This window comes from Sander vitreus, chromosome 18 (assembly GCF_031162955.1).
Source record: "Sander vitreus isolate 19-12246 chromosome 18, sanVit1, whole genome shotgun sequence".
Classification (NCBI taxonomy): Eukaryota; Metazoa; Chordata; class Actinopteri; order Perciformes; family Percidae; genus Sander; species Sander vitreus.
In genome coordinates this window covers 29189020-29204503 of record NC_135872.1, presented here as the reverse complement: position 1 = coordinate 29204503, position 15484 = coordinate 29189020, and the positions used below count along the sequence as shown (strand labels likewise).

Genomic DNA, 15484 nt, shown 5'->3' with positions numbered 1-15484 from the left:
GGAGGCCTGTGAGTGACAGAAAGGCTAATTGACAAGCGCAGACTCACAGGAGCGGAGAGTCAATGGGGCCCGCGAGAGCGTACCTTCTCCCGATGATGAAGCCGAACACCATGAACACCAGGATGATGGTCCCCGCCACGGCCACCACCGCGATGATGATGACGGGGTTCTGCTCACTGGAGACAATCGCCGCTGATGAAACACAGACACACACACACACACACAGACACGCAGGAAAGACAGAAACGCTCAGTGTCAACTTCAGCACATCAAATACTACAATCTGCTAGAGATGTTCCCATACCAATACCAGTAGACCAGTATCGGGGGAAAAAAGCCTCTGATGCTGCTTAAAATGCTGGTATCCAGGGGGGATTTTAGCTCTTTTTTAGGGGTGTTGAATCACCCCTAAACTTCATCCTGGGACCCCTAAAAAAGAATTGCTAAAAAAAAAAGTCTGTTAATCTATTGTGAGCTAAGGAGTTCTGCTCTAAGAATACCACAGCACCGTGAAACTAAACCCAGAATCTAGATACCTAGATCATTCAGGAACACATTCTGAGCCATTTTCAGAATAGTGCTTGTCAAAATTGCATACATCTCTAATTTTCCAAAGTTATGGATAATGCATTTTGGAAATGTCTGCTTTTCCATAGATACATATCTGATTTCATTTGTAATACCACCTGACCTTTGTAGTAACAGCCCTGTGGCTCAGCATTTAAGGAAGTTTTCTCAGAATTGTTGGTGTCTTTCTACTTACATATAAGTCAGTGTTTCCCCTACCATGACGGTCCAGAAATGATGTTAAAATGCACAGTTAGCCCATTAGTTTTAAAAACTATGTTAAAAGGGAGCCAGGCACCCCTAAAGCTCTGATCCTAGAATCGCCCCTGCTGGTATCGGTATTGGAAAGTACTGGAGTTTATGAACCGATACCACGCAATGTAGCCCCAAAGAAAATCCAATCTGAAGTAGTTTTATTTATGTTATTTTCCCGTTATAACTGACTGTCAAACTGGATAATAAAAGAAAGTTCTGGGGCGTTCATTGTTTGAACCTGAGCCAGGGCGACAACAATGATAGGAATCATATCACATCCATACAGGGATAGTAGTATACAGTTGTTAAAACATAATAAAATATATGACACTCTGGTATCAGACCGGTACTTGGTATGGTCGATATGTAAGGCATCGGAAACGGTATCGGGAAGGAAAAAATGGTATCGAACCATCTCAACAATCTGCAGGACATAAGTGAGCCCAATGAGAGGCTGGAGATGGATCTCCCCCCCCCCCTTGCCTCTGAGAGAGTGGAGGAGGGACGATTCTATTTTTGAGCCGTCCTTATACACACGGCTCTACTGTTTCAGAAAGTGGGCTTAATAGTCCCAGACGGCGACGGCGATGCCCTTCATCTCAAACAAAGACACATTCAGGTTGGATTGTTTCCCATTCAGAGCTCCCACTGCTCAAACTGTTTTTCGTTGCCGACTGCTCCGGAGAATGGCTTGCCGTAGCAACGTATGAATTCAACGAGAGTGGCTTGTGAGAGGGAAAAATTCATGCATTTTAAATCAAGTGGATCTGCGGCGTGTACATACTTGGAAAGAGAATGATTTTTGTTTGGCCTGTCTGAGGAGGAAGGGTGGGGCGGTTGTCGGTTCCTCAGACAAGCTTCGATATCTCACTAATTGTCTATTTTGGGAGGAATTGATGCACTCAGCTGTCATATTACACACTTGCAGGCCGTCACAGAGGAAGCTGTGCTGGGTAAGGACACAGTGACCGGACTGCAACTTCTAACCTTGTAACAGGATACACTCTGCATGTGGTATGAGTAATTAATGTGTCCTTTTATGCAGAAATGTTGGATGTAAGGTGGGTGTAGGCGTGTTTGGATGGGCAGGTTGGATGTTGGGTCTTAAAACAAAATAGAAATAAATGATACAGTGACTAATGGTTCTTGCAGTGGTAGTTCTTCTAAATCCTACCTGTGGTCTCCTCCTTGGTGGTGATCTCCAGTCTGGGGCCGTAGGTTCCGTAGCCGGCCTCGGTGAAGGCCCGGATCTGGAACACGTAAGCCGTGCTGGGCTTTAGGTTGTTCACTGTGGCCGATGTGGACCTGGACCTCACCGTGGAGTACACCCGGTCCTTCTGATCCTGTACAGGAATTCATCACATTTCAGTTATAAATAAAATTGTCACCGCACACTTTGGGGCGAAATAAAAGAACTGTGTGAAAGTTTGGAATGAGTCCCATTCAGTGGTGAAATGTAGCCGAGTACATTTACTCAAGTACTTTACCTTAGTACAAATGTTGAGGTATTTGTACTTTCCTTGAGTCTTTTCTTTTCATGCCACTTTCTACTTCTACTCCACTACATTTCAGAGAGAAGTATTGTACTTTTTACTCCACTACATTCATCTGTTACAGCTTTAGTTACTAGTTACTTTAGTTACTCCACTACATTCATCTGTTACAGCTTTAGTTACTAGTTACTTTAGTTACTCCACTACATTCATCTGTTCCAGCTTTAGTTACTAGTTACTTTACACATTGAGATTTCTGCACACAGAACACATGTAGTTAATAAAATTTGATGTTTTATTCTAAAGTAAACTAACCAACAATATAACGGCTACAAGTCAGCTGAGATGATCAGACCATTAAACACACAGCTGGTTGGATCCTTTACTCTTTTTACAATGTTTTAATACTTTAACTACATTCTCCTGATGCTACTTACAGACTTTTACTGTAACAGAGTATTTTAGTGTGGTATTAGTACTTTTACTGCAGTAAAGGATCTGAATACTTCTTCCACCGCTGATCCCATTGAGGTGATGTTATATTAATAGATTTCCTTGGAAAACATTGCAGATGTACTTCAGAGGATCTAATGACCTGCCCTTTGTAAAAGTGATTTAACAATGTTTCATCCAACTAGATACACTAATGTGGCAATTTGAGAGGAAACCATTCAAATGTAGTAGTCCTTTTAAAATTCAGTATCATCCGTTTTTCCGGATTAATACTTGATTTAGCTCAGCTGCAGAGAGAAGCTGTTCTGTCTTTAGAGTTGTGCCCGTTTCATTTATTCAGTATAATTCACCCTGTTTTCTGATCAGCTGCTGTTTTAGTTTGCTGTTGGCCTCAACACTTCCTCCATGACCGCCTGTTGTCTTCAGGGTAACGTGCATTTCCACAGCATGAATTCCATCAGTACAACGATGTCATACTCACTACGCTCTGAGTTTTTTTTATCGCTGTTAGGCTACTGTAAATGCTCCTGCACAGATGTTTACAGTAAAAGCCTTGCAGTGATTTGAAGGACAGATTCCCACCTTCCATGGTAGACTTTAAAGGTGACAGGTCAGTTGAAGTGTTTCACTGACAGGGGCTTAACAGCAATCGCAACACGGCAAAGTTGAAGCAAATGGAACTGATACGGTAGGAAATCAATATTTCTGTTCAAAATACCAACTCAATACAAAATACACTTAGTGTTGTGAAAATGTGCCTTATGCTGAAAGTACCATATCACATAACTAAGCTATAGTACAGCTTATCCCACCCCCTTTTTTAATACCGCCTTTCATTTGAGAATTTACAAAATCAAAGAATAATTAAAACGCTGCTAAACATTTTTCTTATGAGGCTTAATGCTGATCTCATACCAATTGTACAGAACAGAACATCTTTCATTTTAATTGAGATTATGATCTAACCATTAGGCAGCCTGCCATGTAGACAACATAAACACATAGGAAATATCTTCTTCATTAAAGAATCTATCTGGATGCACAGGCTGTACGCATTGTGTACTTTGTTGTTGATCTGTAAATGTTTTGCTCGGCGACAGCCCAAATGGAATGTCAGGGTCTGTTAGGGCTGTAGTTGTTGTTTCCAATTTTCCACTTTTACAGCTGGGCAGACCACAGCCACAGTACGTGACATAGGAGACTGATTCGTTAGTGTTTGCGAGAGGCTGTGGCCAGCAGGACTGGCATCAGAGCTCTGCTACCCTGCCTTTGATTTGCTGGCTTGAATTCGCTCCATTAAACCTTGCTGTAAAAACCTGATGTGTTCAGACTTGAAACACAGGAGGAAAGCAGCAGCGGTATAATCTATGTGGAAGGGGAAAGCAGATAACAGTAACAAATGACGCGGCCTGTGTGTGTGTGCCAACATGTGCGTGGGGGCGGCTGTGAAGGACTGCAGCCTGATTAAAATCTTATGAGCATCTCATTCATTGTTGCAATTATGAGACAAAGAAGGTACTTGCAGAATCTTGTGAATTCCACTCACAGCAGCATGCAGATAGACTACAAAACCAAGAGTCGGCAAAAGTGAGATGGAGGGGGACGGGGGGTTTCAGAAAGAGACAAGGACACAAACAAACCTACCTTTTCGTAGTATTTGATTTCATATTCTGTGATGACGCCGTTGGGTTGCTGGGGCTCCTGCCAGGACAGCTGGATACTGCGCTGCTGCACTTTCTCCTTGATGACCTCGCTGACCTGGGACGGAGCTGTTGAGACAAGAGCATGTCAATAAGCGCAGGGCAAAGCCTCTCTGCATGCACAAGCATACAGCCGGCCACAAATCAGCCGCACGACTCCCCCACCAACAACCCGTTCTCACTCCCACCTCGTAAAATACAACACATTCTCACTCCCAGTGCGTCAAAAAGCGACACTTGGTCAGGTGCCTTTGGCGTTTGTTGCAAAAAGTCTCCTTTAGCGTCATATTTAGATGCTCTGGGTCGGGACTCTTGGCGTCACTATTTGACACTCTCGGGACTTGCGTCTAGCCCTTTGGCGTCATATTTAGACGCGCTTGGTCGGTACTATTGGCGTCACTTTTTAACGCTCTGGGTCGGGACGTACGTTTAACTGATATGCAACACAAGAATGGGACAGTTAGGTTTAGGAAAAGATGGTGGGTGGGGTTACAAAATGTACGTTTCAGTGACACGCGGGACACAAGAACGGGACATGAACCCCGGTCTCCTGGGTGAAAGTCCTGTGATGTTTGACCCATCCACCCCCCCAACCAACCTCCTTACGCAGATTCCTGGTCTTTCATACTACTCTCTACCATTGTCTCTCTTAATACTATGTCATCTTACAGCGGTGCGGTCGAGCTGCTGCTCTGCCCGGTGCATCCCGTACAGACGCTAAAAGGTGATTTTTGCATCTGCGTCCGACACTGACACTGACCAAGCGTCAGTATTTTACAACCCACCAACGCTTCACAGCCGACTAATATACCAAATGTTTACACCTCAGGCTCGAAATTCCAATTTGCAGTGCAAACAGATAGCGTTACCCCGGCCAGTGGGATATTGCAACATCTCAATTATGAATGACAATTCAGTTCAATTCATTCCAGCATTTTCCAGCGGAACAAGCAGGCACTTACTCTCCCTGATGACAGAACTACTGTAACCTTCTGACACCAGCTATTATCTCTGGCTCTTTCTCTTTGCATGACTCATTTTAAGTGTCTGGCTGCCTGGACTTACTGCTGCCGCATTCAGGTTAGCTAAACACATACACACAGTTCTATTTTGTTAGTTGTCAATACCCAAAGGTAATGGATGCTAACAACCTGTAGTTGGAACTCAAACCTACACCGGTGCCCTGTAATGTCTCAGCATCCAGCTCCAGCATTGACTGTAACACTACAATGCTACAGCAGACTACTGTAATATTACTATATAATACTATATACTTCATTCAACTACTCATGTAAACACTGCTACTACATCTACAGTTACATGCAAAGACAAGACAAAACAAAGATTTACATCAAATGTAATTTAAGGGGAAGACAAAGGTTCTCATGTAACAGTTAAAACTGCATTCATAGATTTTTTTTTAGAGCGGTAAAACTAAACCAAAATGGTAAAATTGACACCTGAAACTCTAGGTTCCTCACTCCTAGTGACCCCTTTCAGAATACACCGTTGTTTCATGTATCGGTAATACAAAAATATCAATCTGTGCAGCTTTAAAGTCATATATCCTTCATATCATGACATATGTCTCCTTCATTCTAATGAGGTTGCATGTGATAAAGAAAGGCAAGCCAAATCTGATTGGCTTGTTGAATCCCATGTTTTGGGTCTGTACATGTAGTTCCCTTTAAAACGACTGAAAAACCATAACAGAGCAGTTAGAGCACTTCAACCTGTTTCCAATGGAAACCAATGTTGTTGTTTTTTTAAATAATTTTCTAAGATTAAAGTTCATACTAGGCCTGCACGATATTGGAAAAAACTTACATTGCGATATTTTTTCCCCCTGCGATATATATTGCGATATGAAAAAAAGACTAATTTTTACAATAGGAAATAAATAGCCCTATTTAGAAATGCTAAATCATTCTCAACTACTGGGGTGATTTTGTAGGGGAGAGCATCTACAAATAAAAATGAAAAAGGAAACTTTCTCATGTGAACCAGTCTTTGTTGAACTTTAATGCTTTACAAAAACCAAAGCCAGTCAGGCTGTGACTCCTCTTCTGAAGAGATTTAGGAGAGGGACATTAGGAAGAAATACACTGGTTGACTTACATGACACCATTGTATTCATATAATATCAATCCAGGCTAAAGTGAATGATATTAATAATGCATGTTGCTTCCTCTAAATGTCAGGTTGGTGTCGACTAGCGGGGCTGCTTTGGTTGTTTGATAAACTGATTAAAATAGATGATGATTGTTGGTTTGCTGTGCATGCAGAGCCTGCATGTCACACTCTTCAACAAACTGTGTATCCAAGAGTACTGAAATCAGTGTAAATGAGGTTATATCAGAAACAGACTGCTGTTGTAGATTAGTGTTACGTTTCCAGCGTCGCAGCTCCGAACCATAACGTTAGTTGGGACAGACGCCTTGTTTCTTTAGGCTAACTATGTTAGCTTTAGCCTGGCTGGTAGCAGCTTTCTGCGGTGAAAAATGGCGGGAGATGTCGTGATTACGCTGCATTAATCAGGTGGGTTAGTTTGTCTTTGCAGCGAACATAAAACACTGACTACTGGAGCTTCACTACATGGAAAAGCATGTGTATCACTGTGTCGGCGGCAGCTGCTGCTTACGGTACTTTTCTACACACGGGAGAGCCTCACTTCCCATAACACCCCCGTCGGACTAACGTTACGTCACATGACCGCCCGTCTTAAAGGGGAAGGGTCAGCCGGTAACAATCATGGAAAAGGAGAACGGTGAAAGTTTACTTTTTTATCAAGCAGCAAAGAAGTTGTAGTGTCAACATCGCAACTTCCCGCGATGCGACTATCGCGCATGTGCACATCGCGATGTAGGCGATGAAACTAAATATCGTGCAGCCCTAGTTTATACTTCTTGATTTTAGTGCAGAGATTGACTTATTTTCATCACATTCACTCCATTTTCCTAGAATGTTCTTGAAACAGGTTGATTTAAATGAGAAACAGGGTCAAATATTCCTATTACAATGGCATACTTCTCCCTTCTTTGACTTGAGAAGTTGGAGATTTTCTGCAGTGTGTCACTGCTGCTACGACTTCTGCAGCTGAGGCGTCAACGTCCATTACTTTACATCATCATCACCTTGATTATAACCACCATCATTTTCACTGCACTTTCCTTAAAGACCCCAGTGAGAAAAAAAAGAGGGAAAGCTTTGTGGTTACTAAATCTCACCCCAAGGAGATGATGCTTTCAAAAAAGAAAAACGCCTATCTGCACTCTAAACAGCCCAAAATCCTTTCTGTAAACACGCTGTGAAATCTTGATGACTCATGCTGCACTTGGGGCGAATCACATTAATTAACACGTCTTAGCAAGTTTGTAAAGGCATCCTGGGGAAGACGTGTACTCCAAAATAAAAGCCACTTGTCAGAAGCTGTTCTTTGGTTTCTGTTTCATGGGGGGAAAAAAGGAGAAAACTTGTAAATTTACATCAGAGATGTGAATTCTTAATGACAGTATGATGATATTAATGTAGTTGATCATCTCATTGTGAGCAATTTACAAATACATTTCTCTACTGACATACAAATTTGGTGGTGCAGTGTGCCAAAAGCTGCAAATTGTCAAAGTCTTAAGCATAGGGCTGGGTATCGTCCAAAAACATTTTTGTTACTGGTTCTGGTACCAATACCGTGACTTGGATACCGGTTCCTAAACGATACTTTTTACAATACCAGTTATATAAAACAAAAAGAAATGACAACATTACACATTACAGTCTCTGTGTAACGTAGAGTTTTTCCTGCGTGTCTCTACGACATGTAACATTAGACAGCCAATCACAGACATTATTAGATCTTGGTAGAAGCATTCTGCATGCTGATTGGCTCACTGACTCTGATGAGATTTTACTCCTTAGGGATTGGAATTTCTGTATTGAATGACAAGACATTTTTCGATACTTGATACTTTAGAGGCAATTCGATCGGTGCCTAAAGCGTATCGAATTCGGTACCCAGCCCTTCTCAACCATGACTCATGTGACAGAGATATCCTATATTTTTGGGTTCTGAACAACAACCAACAAGAGCCGGAGCGTGTTTCCCTGGCCCGGCAGAAGCTGCTGACGTGTCTGAGCCATGCTCAGTGACCCAGTGGGAGCAGACCTCTGTAGCCTTAATGCAGCCTGACCCGTGATTGTTTTAGGATGACCCGCCACTAATGACTACGGCTGGATTAAAACCTCATTAGGACTCATCGGCATTCCCGACAGCAATGTGCACGACAGCGGACACCCAAGACCTTGTCAAAAACCCGCTGTTGTGACATGTTCCCTCATAATCCACCCAAAACACAGGAACAATGTATCCTTTCTCAGCACACTCAGCCGGTCAAAGGGACGATTGAGTTTTCTCTGCCGAGTCACAACAAGCAGTTAGTGCAGCTTTACTTCATCCAATTTGGCTGCTTTCTCGGCCCCCATCCAGGCGACAGAGGCAGTGGTGGCCCTGAAATATGGATGTTTCTCCTCCCCATTCCTAAATCTGGTTTGGCTTTATGGGCACTAAATGATGCTTCTTGTCTGTGTTTACTGCTTTAATCTGATATTTGCTTTCATCCCCTGAAGATGTCTTTTTCTACCCTGCATGGGCAGAGAAACATTACTGCAGGAAAGATATCTACACTGTGAGGAACTCTTGGACTTATACCGGCCCAGTTGTCTGTTTCTATGCTTATGACCTGAACTGAGGGAGTGGTTTTATCTTTTAAAAGGTCTTCATTTGTGACTAAATTTCCTGCAACATAAATTAAAAATAACTTATTTTTGTGTGAGTGATGTTTAAAAATGCAACACCGGAATCAAATGACGGATTGAACGGGGATTCAGAGATGATACAACATGCAACTGTGTAGTGTGTTCAGACCAAGGGGGGCCAGGGGCATGTTCAATCTCAAAACAGCGTACACCGTTTTGCTGTGTGTTCTGGGTTGAACGATATGTTTACTTGAAACGGTGAACTGTGAAACGATGTGCAACGAGCTTTCAGGTTTTCTCTGGTGTGTCAGAGGTGATACCCAATCAGCAGCAGCGTTTATGTGCACTCATGGTAAAACAGGGTGTTTAAATAAAGTTTTGGTACATTTTGTCGGGGCTGAGGTGTCTCAAACTACCGACCCTGGGGCCAGATGTGGCTTTGAGATATTTGACATATTCTCAATTTCACTCCTTGGTATGGCCGCAGCGCCAAAAAGGCTGGATTCCACCACAATTCACATGATGCAACTTTCTGTTGTCTCAAATCCAACCCCAGGACCATAGTTGGCTTTTTACATATCCGGAGATATCCTGACTTTTAGTTATGGGTTAAGCCTTGAACATGCTTGATCCTACACTTCCCATGATGCAACTCGGCCGTGTCTTTGGTCAGACCAAGATCTCAAACCTCCGGCCCAGGGCACACTCCAAAAACACAGGATTGCTTCCTGCCATAGACAAAACTTAAGACTGGTCCATGTTGCCTGGGCCGTTTCTCTAACTGCTTCAGCCTTTTACTTCCTCAAATAAAAGTTTGGAAGGTCATACGTGAGTTTTTTGTACCCTTCTACTAATTAAGTAGAGGAGTACAGAAGTTAAGGATGGCTCTTGCTGACAGAGGAAGTAAATCTTCATTTCTAAAACCATATAATTGTCAGAGATCCATGGGTTTCAAGTGGCAACGGGGATATTTCCTAAGCCACATAGCCAGCGCGCAGCATGATGAGCTACTTTCCCACACAGCTTCTTCCCCCTCCAGAGTGTGACGCAGGCTCAGGGAGCAGATCTGCCCCATTTACCCCCCTTTGGCCCTGTGGCTGTAGTAGCAATGACTCAGCTCAGCCTCGCCCCATCCGTCACTCCCTTACCCCGCCACAGGGGGCAGAGAGCTGGGCCCTGTGTTTCCACAGAGATCATGAGATCTGTGAGCAGTGTTAGTTCTACAGGCTAAAAGGTGATCATTCCAGGAAGGTGATTTTCAGAATGGAAAAAGCAGTCATTCTCAATTTCTCGGGGCTGTGAATGAAGACCAGATTTGAGCATTAATTCTAAGAAAAACCTGCCCCTCTGGCCGTCTCTGTCGCCCCCACGGATCACGCAGGCGGCGCTGTGTGACAGCCATTAATGACCTACTTGATATCATGGAGACCAGAACCAGTCATCCACTCTCAGACTTTTAACATACCTGTAGGCTGAGCACGGCAGGACATTGTGTAATTGTTATTCCGGTCTGAAAGAGACTGTTTAGGAAAGCCTTTGTGCATTCATTTTGCAATATTAGAAAATGTGTTAGTGACCCCGAACATATTCTCCTGTAAGCTAACTGATCCAGAAGCCAGTCGCTACCGTGCTCTGCATTTGAATATCTTATGAATACATTAAACAGTTTTTTAATATCCTCTTCTCTCACTCAGCCGTCTGATTTCAACTGCGAGGCGATAAGCAGAGCGGAGGTAGTTCATTACATAAGCGTCTTTCTCTGCCTGCGTGCTTGCCTCATGGAGCGTAGCAGTGCTATAAACTCTATATATAAAATATTAATTACTGCCGTTTTCAAGATGCCATTGTGTATCTTAACACCAACAGCACCATCATTGTTGAGGTGCACAAGATTGCTGGCGTTTTAATAGAGTTTTAAAGGGTTTTAATTTGAACAGGAGATTACAATCTCTCCCTGAGAAAATAATAATAATAATAAAAAGAATCCTTTGGGCCCAACATGGGCACGTAAACAAACGTAAAGCACAGCATCCCTTCACTTCTAACAATAGAAACGAAATGTGTGACTGTACTGTTTTGCTCAACAACTGACACTATATGCTAGGTACTGTAAAAACTAATTTGACACATTATTAAAAGTATTCAGTAGTCATCATCCTATGGCTGTTTAATTTCAAGATTCTATGTTAACGTACTTAAAATCCCGCTTTGCTCTGCTCTCCATCATATCAAGTCTTTCACACGTTGACAGTGATTGATGCAGTTAACACTGTACAGTACTGTACTATTTAGTTTCTTTCATCACTGCAGAGCGCAGTATTTATGGTTCAGGGGAGTCTGGTGGTTGGACTGAAGCCTTTTTAACACATCATCTCCAGCAGCCTGTGAAACAACAGCCTGGCGACAGTTTGGCTTGGCTGGGTTGACACTAACGAGGTATGACATCTTCAAGATTACTTCTACTTGATGTTGTGACTCCCATAACAGAGCAGAAAGAGGCTGAGCTTGGGATATCCTGACTTTTAGTCCATAGCATGCACTCTAACAAATAAATCCGTAAAATAACAGAAAAAGTACTGGCAGCTCATTAACCGGACTTTGCTCTGTAATTACAATACGGCAGTGTTGTGTGTAGCTACAGTTAAAATACAGACATTTTCTGTTAGGCCTGTGTAAAATTTTCTCATACAAAGCTGCTCAATTAGTAAAAAGCAACAAAAACGTCATTAAAAAAGCCCAAAATGTTGGTGAAAAAAGCACCAAAACCTCGAAAAAAAACCCGCCAACATGGACTTCTATAATCTCCCAAAACCAACCTCTGTGGACGACAAAACTTGCCGCAGCACAATTTCTGCATTTTGAAATGTAAAAAACTAAAAATACAACTGTGAATCACGTTCTACCAAACAATTTTTGTCATACGAATGTCAATACACAAATATTTCTCTTTAGAGTGTGGGGCCAGTTCCAAAACGTGTGGATCCTCCATTTGCCATTATGCAACCAACAGAATTGTTTGTTAGACTTCCTGCTAAATGAAGCGTTTGTAACCCAGGCTTTCTGTAAATTGTAGCCTGAGCCAAGGTAATCCTGATGACATCATCAGGGGTTATTTTCTCAGACTTGAAAAGACTTGACAAAGCTGCACCACAGAAGACGAGCAAAGTTGACGGCAGTTGTGTTCATGGTTAAATCAAAAAGCACACAGCTGAAAATAAAGTCTTCACTCAGGCTGAGAGAAACTGCTTGCATGAGTTAAAGTGCTCATATTACGCTCATTTTCAGGTTCATAATTGTATTTAGAGGTTGTACCAGAATAGGTTCACATGGTTTAATTTTCAGAAAACACCATCTTTTTGTTGTACTGCTCATTGCTGCAGCTCCTCTTTTCACCCTGTGTGTTGAGCTCTCTGTTTAGCTACAGAGTGAGACCTCTCATTTCTGTTACATCTTTGTTGGGGGTCACATATGCTCAGTAAGTACTGCTAGCTAGTCAGAAGCAGAGTATGAGGGCGTGCCCTGACAGTACCTAGGTAAGGACTACTAGCCAGTCAGAAGCAGAGTATGAGGGCGTGTCCCTGACAGTACCTAGGTAAGGACTACTAGCCAGTCAGAAGCAGAGTATGAGGGCGTGCCCTGACAGTAGCTAGGTAAGGACTACTAGCCAGTCAGAAGCAGAGTATGAGGGCGTGCCCTGACAGTACTAGGTAAGGACTACTAGCCAGTCAGAAGCAGAGTATGAGGGCGTGCCCTGACAGTACCTGGTAAGGACTACTAGCCAGTCAGAAGCAGAGTATGAGGGCGTGCCATGCTAGCAGCTAGGCGAGCATTATAACGTGTGTTCCAAAGTGACCACGTTTGTCTCTGAAGTAAAGGCTGGACTACAATAGAGCTGTTTGGAGCAGTTTGGTGAACAGTGTTTTCTGTTGGAGATGGTAAGTCCCTTTGGGATGGACGTTGGGCTTTTTCACTTTGTAAACCTATAATGTGCACAAAAAGATATATAACACAATAAAGGAAAGGGGAAAAGCCAAAAAGCACAATATGAACACTTTAAGAATTGTAGGTGGGTCGCTGGATTTGAAAGCAAATGTATTATGTCTTACTATTTTCTGGATGAATGGATTAGTTGTTAAGTCTCTAAAATATCAGAAAATTGTGAAAAATGTGAATCAGTGTTTCCCAAAGCCCAAGAGGACATCCTCAAATATCTTGTTTTGTCGACAACTCAAAGATATTCAGTTTACTGTCCCAGAGGAGAAACTAGAACATATTCACATTTACAGTTACAAGCTGGGATCACAGAATTTGTTACTTATTTTCATAAAAAATGACTCAAACCGATTATTAAAATAGTTGGCGATTAATTTACAGTAATAGTTGACAACTAATCGATTAATCAATTATTCTTTGCAGCTCTACTCTCCTGGTGGGGATAGTTTGATTGTGTGTGTGTGTGTGTGTGTGTGTGTGTGTGTGTGTGTGTGTGTGTGTGTGTGTGTGTGTGTTTGTGTGCGTGTGTTTGTGCGTGTGTGTGTGTTTGTGCGTGTGTGTGTGTTTGTGCGTGTGTGTTTGTGTGCGTGTGTTTGTGCGTGTGTGTGTTTGTGTGTGTCTTTGTGTTTGTGTGTGTGTGTGTGTTTGTGCGTGTGTTTGTGTGTGTGTGTGTGTGTTTGTGTGTGTGTGTGTGTTTATGTGTGTTTATATGTGTGTGTGTGTGTGTGTGTGTTTATGTGTGTGTGTGTTTGTGTGTGTGTGTGTGTGTGTGTTATCTGCCCCCAGCTACTCTCCACCTGTCTGTTGAGCTTGTCCAGATTGAAACTAGCTTGCAGCTCAGCTCTGAAGGCCATTCAACCACTCACTGACTTTTCTTGGATTAAATATTCACATAGTAATGGGTGGAGGACAATAATAAGAGCCCGGCTCTGATTAATGTAAGGTGAACTATCAAAATTGGTGTTACAAGTTTCTGACTGTCGGGCGACAGAGCCAGTGTCTCGCCGGTGGCATTGAGCCTCTGCACGGTTAGACTATATCCACGACCTTTCATTTACGGACCTGCTCCGGTGCCGCTGGAAATTCCGCCGGTTGTCCCTACTTTTCTGCCAGATGTCCGTCCCCTTCCTCTGTCTCTGTGTTGGCGTTCTAACTTCTGGTGGATTTGTGAGGACTATGGTTAACTGCTCCTCAGATCTCTGCAGGGTAAATCCAGACAGCTAGCTGGACTATCTGTCCAATCTGAGTTTTCTGTTGAACGGCTAAAACTACTTCTGAACGTCCACATGTTCCACCAAAACTAGTTCCTTCCTGTGGATATTTTGCAGAGGTACCGTCATTGAGTCCAGCGCTAAGCGCCACCCAAGATGATTGTGACTGGTTTAAAGAAATGCCAATAAACCAGAGCACGTTTTTCTCCCATCCCAGAATGCTGTGTGGACTAGCCAGACCTTCCTTTGCAGAGCTGTGGAGGAGGGTCTGGTAATGCGATATTAGGGCAGACATAGCTAAAGCTGCAGCGTGGAGGTTCTCCCATTATAGGCTAACGTTATCCTCTCTGGAACATGTTGATAGCCTGACGATTCCTATTCACTGCCAACTCTTCAGATAGAGCTGCATGAAATACCCTTGAAAAAAGTGCGTTTGAAAATAGAGTTTTAAAGAGCCTGGCAGAGGACAGAGTGGAGTGCTCGCTGCATAACAATGCTGGGCGAGGAAGGGACACCTTTACTGACCATGCATGGAGAGGGGGGGGGGGGGTCAAAGGCGGCTCTGTTGAAAGCAATTAGCTGGGTTTGATTTGAAGGAGACCTAGGCTGGGTCTTTCATGTTCTATAGTGCTGACAGCTCCAGAGGTGATGGGATGATTATTAATACATTTCTGTTTTCACCACTGACAGCTCAACACAGCCATCACATTTCCTCTCATTATTTCCCAGTTCAAGGACCCTACTATCATATATTTACATCAATTCTCTGGATCAGCAGAGAGGTTTCCAATCCAATTCTTTTAGCCTCTAGCTTTTTTTTTCCTCAAGAGTAATCGTCCCATGCTGATCAAATGATGGTGGGATGTGTTTGGCCATAGAGGAAATGCATTAGATGTCAATGAGAGTTTCTTCTTCAGTTAATAGAATCCATCCTTTTCTCCCTGCGCTCATGCAAGTAAATGTTTTTTTGGTGTGTGATTTGCTGAGTGCATCACCCACACCTAACAGCACCTAACAAGTAGAGGCCTGTGTGTTACTATGAAGCCAGAACTCAGAATCA

The 15484-nt window shown here is 42.9% G+C and overlaps 1 protein-coding gene across 7 annotated transcripts in view; it reads right to left on the bottom strand.

The window, feature by feature from the left end:
• epha7 (eph receptor A7) overlaps positions 1-15484 on the bottom strand; it is a 102069-nt gene that overhangs the window by 23928 nt on the left and 62657 nt on the right. For 4 of the 7 annotated variants that reach the window (XM_078273991.1, XM_078273992.1, XM_078273995.1 and 1 more), the window contains exons 6-8: positions 4413-4537; positions 1997-2165; positions 84-192 (exon numbers count right to left, since the gene is read on the bottom strand). In XM_078273991.1, the coding sequence (XP_078130117.1) occupies positions 84-192; positions 1997-2165; positions 4413-4537 (403 nt within the window). Of the gene's footprint in view, positions 1-47; positions 193-1996; positions 2166-4412; positions 4538-15484 lie in introns of all 7 variants that reach the window. The other 3 variants (XM_078273989.1, XM_078273990.1, XM_078273993.1) reach the window with 1 other exon arrangement.